Source organism: Eurypyga helias, unplaced genomic scaffold, assembly GCF_000690775.1.
Source record: "Eurypyga helias isolate BGI_N326 unplaced genomic scaffold, ASM69077v1 scaffold27512, whole genome shotgun sequence".
Taxonomy (NCBI): Eukaryota; Metazoa; Chordata; class Aves; order Eurypygiformes; family Eurypygidae; genus Eurypyga; species Eurypyga helias.
In genome coordinates this window covers 2264-4896 of record NW_010234485.1, presented here as the reverse complement: position 1 = coordinate 4896, position 2633 = coordinate 2264, and the positions used below count along the sequence as shown (strand labels likewise).

At 46.8% G+C, this 2633-nt stretch overlaps 1 protein-coding gene across 1 annotated transcript; it reads left to right on the top strand.

Moving 5' to 3' along the window:
* The first annotated feature begins 19 nt into the window (after nt 1-19).
* Nucleotides 20-2510, top strand: EOMES (eomesodermin). Its single transcript, XM_010146438.1, has 5 exons — nt 20-170; nt 264-385; nt 857-1015; nt 1106-1167; nt 1775-2510. The coding sequence occupies exons 1-5, from the start codon at nt 20-22 to the stop codon at nt 2508-2510; spliced, it is 1230 nt and encodes a 409-aa protein (XP_010144740.1).
* The last annotated feature ends 123 nt before the right edge of the window (nt 2511-2633 follow it).

The window sequence follows — 2633 nt, the reverse complement described above, 5'->3', positions numbered from 1 at the left end:
GCTTTGCTTTCCCAGGAGGATGTTTCCCTTCCTGAGCTTTAACATCACCGGCCTCAACCCCACGGCCCACTACAACGTCTTCGTGGAGGTGGTGCTGGCGGACCCCAACCACTGGCGTTTCCAGGGGGGCAAGTGGGTGACTTGCGGCAAAGCAGACAACAACATGCAAGGTAGGTGCGGGCGGGGCACCCGCCTGCCCAGCCCCGCCGCTGCCAGCTGCCGGCGGTGGGACGGAGCCCGTCTCACCTCCCCATCTTCCCCAGGCAACAAGGTGTACGTGCATCCCGAGTCGCCCAACACCGGGGCGCACTGGATGAGGCAGGAGATCTCTTTCGGGAAGCTGAAGCTAACGAACAATAAAGGTGCCAACAACAACAACGCTCAGGTAAATGGGGAAGGGGGCTGGGAAGGGCAGGCTTGAGGAGCTCTCGGTGGCTCAGCCGCGGGAGCCCTGGGGTTTTGGGGCTTTAGAGCAGTTAATCAAGCCACTAGATCATTGTTCCTGTGATTTGTTCCCTTCCTGCCCTTGAAAGCAGACCTTGTGTTCTTATTGTCTTTGTATGGAGAAGCAAAGTCACAAATAGATGTGTGAATTTCTTTGGGTTTAGCTGTTATATCTCAGCATTTGCTCAAAAAGTGGGAGGGTAGCTGATAGCTCTTGATTTCCTGCATTTACCGTACTAGTAACCTAGTGAAAAGGAGGCTACAAGCTTTGAATCATCGCCTGTTAACAGTTAAAATTGCTTCATTCCCAAGTCAAAACTACAATTTACATGAAGAAAATGTCAGGCTACAAAATAGACAAACTGCATCTGACATGAAACAAACTAAAGTTCTTGTCTCTTCCGTGGTTTAGATGATAGTACTGCAATCTCTACACAAGTACCAGCCCCGGCTTCACATTGTGGAAGTGACTGAAGATGGTGTTGAAGATCTGAATGATTCTTCAAAGACTCAAACGTTCATTTTCCCTGAAACCCAGTTCATAGCAGTTACGGCATATCAAAACACTGATGTAAGCACAGATGTATAAAATCACAATTAATTACAATTAATTCTTGTAGATTCAGCATCTCACCTTACTATATTCTGCTTTTACTTTTAGATTACCCAGCTCAAAATTGATCATAATCCTTTTGCGAAAGGCTTCAGAGACAACTATGACTCGTAAGTATGCTTCTGTCCGATTCTGGCCTGGGATTTTTAAGTTTCTTTAGGTGCTACCTCTGTTATTCAGAAGTAGTAAACTACTGGCAACTTTATCTGATGTGTTCCTTTTGAAGGCATAAATCTGTTGTCTCAACCTGTTTTCCAGCAGGCTTCTGAATTTCGGTAGAAAACTTGTACAGGCAGAACCTAGCCGGCCTGCAGATTGGCAGTAGTGTATCAAGGGTCCCCACAGAGCAGGGGCAGCTTCTTTAAATTGTCAGCAGAAATGTGCCTAATGCTCACTGCTCAGTATCAAATAGCCTAGGAAAAGCTGGAGCTGTGTGTATCTAAGTATGACTTCTGGGGGGAAGGTGCTGCACCTCATTTAAAATATGAGGCTGGTGAACAGTGTGAACTTGTCGCAGCGATACTGTAAGTATTGTACTGCTCTAGGGAAAAACAATGCAACCTCCTCGATTGGATAACAATGAACATCCATCCAGTTAAACCTGTGTGTGATTCTAATTAAGAACAAACTCTGTTTCTTCCTGTTTTTTTGGTTTTGTTTTACTGCCACACTGGAATTGTAAAGAACAACACTCAGTATTTCTCCTTTATGTTGTAGCATGTACACAGCTTCAGAAAATGACAGATTAACTCCATCTCCCACGGATTCTCCTAGATCCCACCAGATTGTCCCTGGTGCCCGATACAGCGTGCAACCCTTCTTCCAAGAACAGTTTGTCAACAACCTGCCCCCAGCCAGGTTTTACAACGGGGAGAGAACTGTCCCTCAGACAAACGGCTTGCTCTCCCCGCAGCAGAACGAAGAGGTGGCCAGCTCTCCGCAGCGGTGGTTTGTGACGCCTGTGCAGCAGCCCAGTGCCAACAAACTGGACATGAACTCCTATGAGACGGAGTATTCTCCAAGCACCTTGCTCCCTTATGGCATTAAATCCCTCCCCCTTCAGCCATCCCATGCTCTGGGATACTACCCTGACCCGACATTTCCGTCCATGGCTGGCTGGGGGAACAGGGCCTCTTACCAGAGGAAAATGACAACAGGATTACCTTGGACCTCCAGAACAAGCCCTCCAGGTTTCTCTGAAGACCAGCTTTCCAAGGAGAAGGTGAAAGAAGAGATCGGCTCATCCTGGATAGAGACTCCACCTTCCATAAAGTCTCTAGATTCAAATGATTCTGGGGTCTACACAGGTGCTTGCAAGAGAAGACGGCTCTCCCCTAGCACTTCCAGCAATGAAAATTCCCCGACTATGAAATGCGAGGACATTAATGCTGAGGACTATAACAAAGACACTTCAAAAGGCATGGGCTACTACGCATTCTATACTAGTTCTTAAAGCATCCTTTTATCCCAATTGGCTATTTTTTTTCAGGGTGGCCTTGGTTTTTTTTGCATTACAATTGCTAGAAAGACACTTGCCTTCCACCTTGAATTGTTGTGTGCAATTCTAATGAAGGTG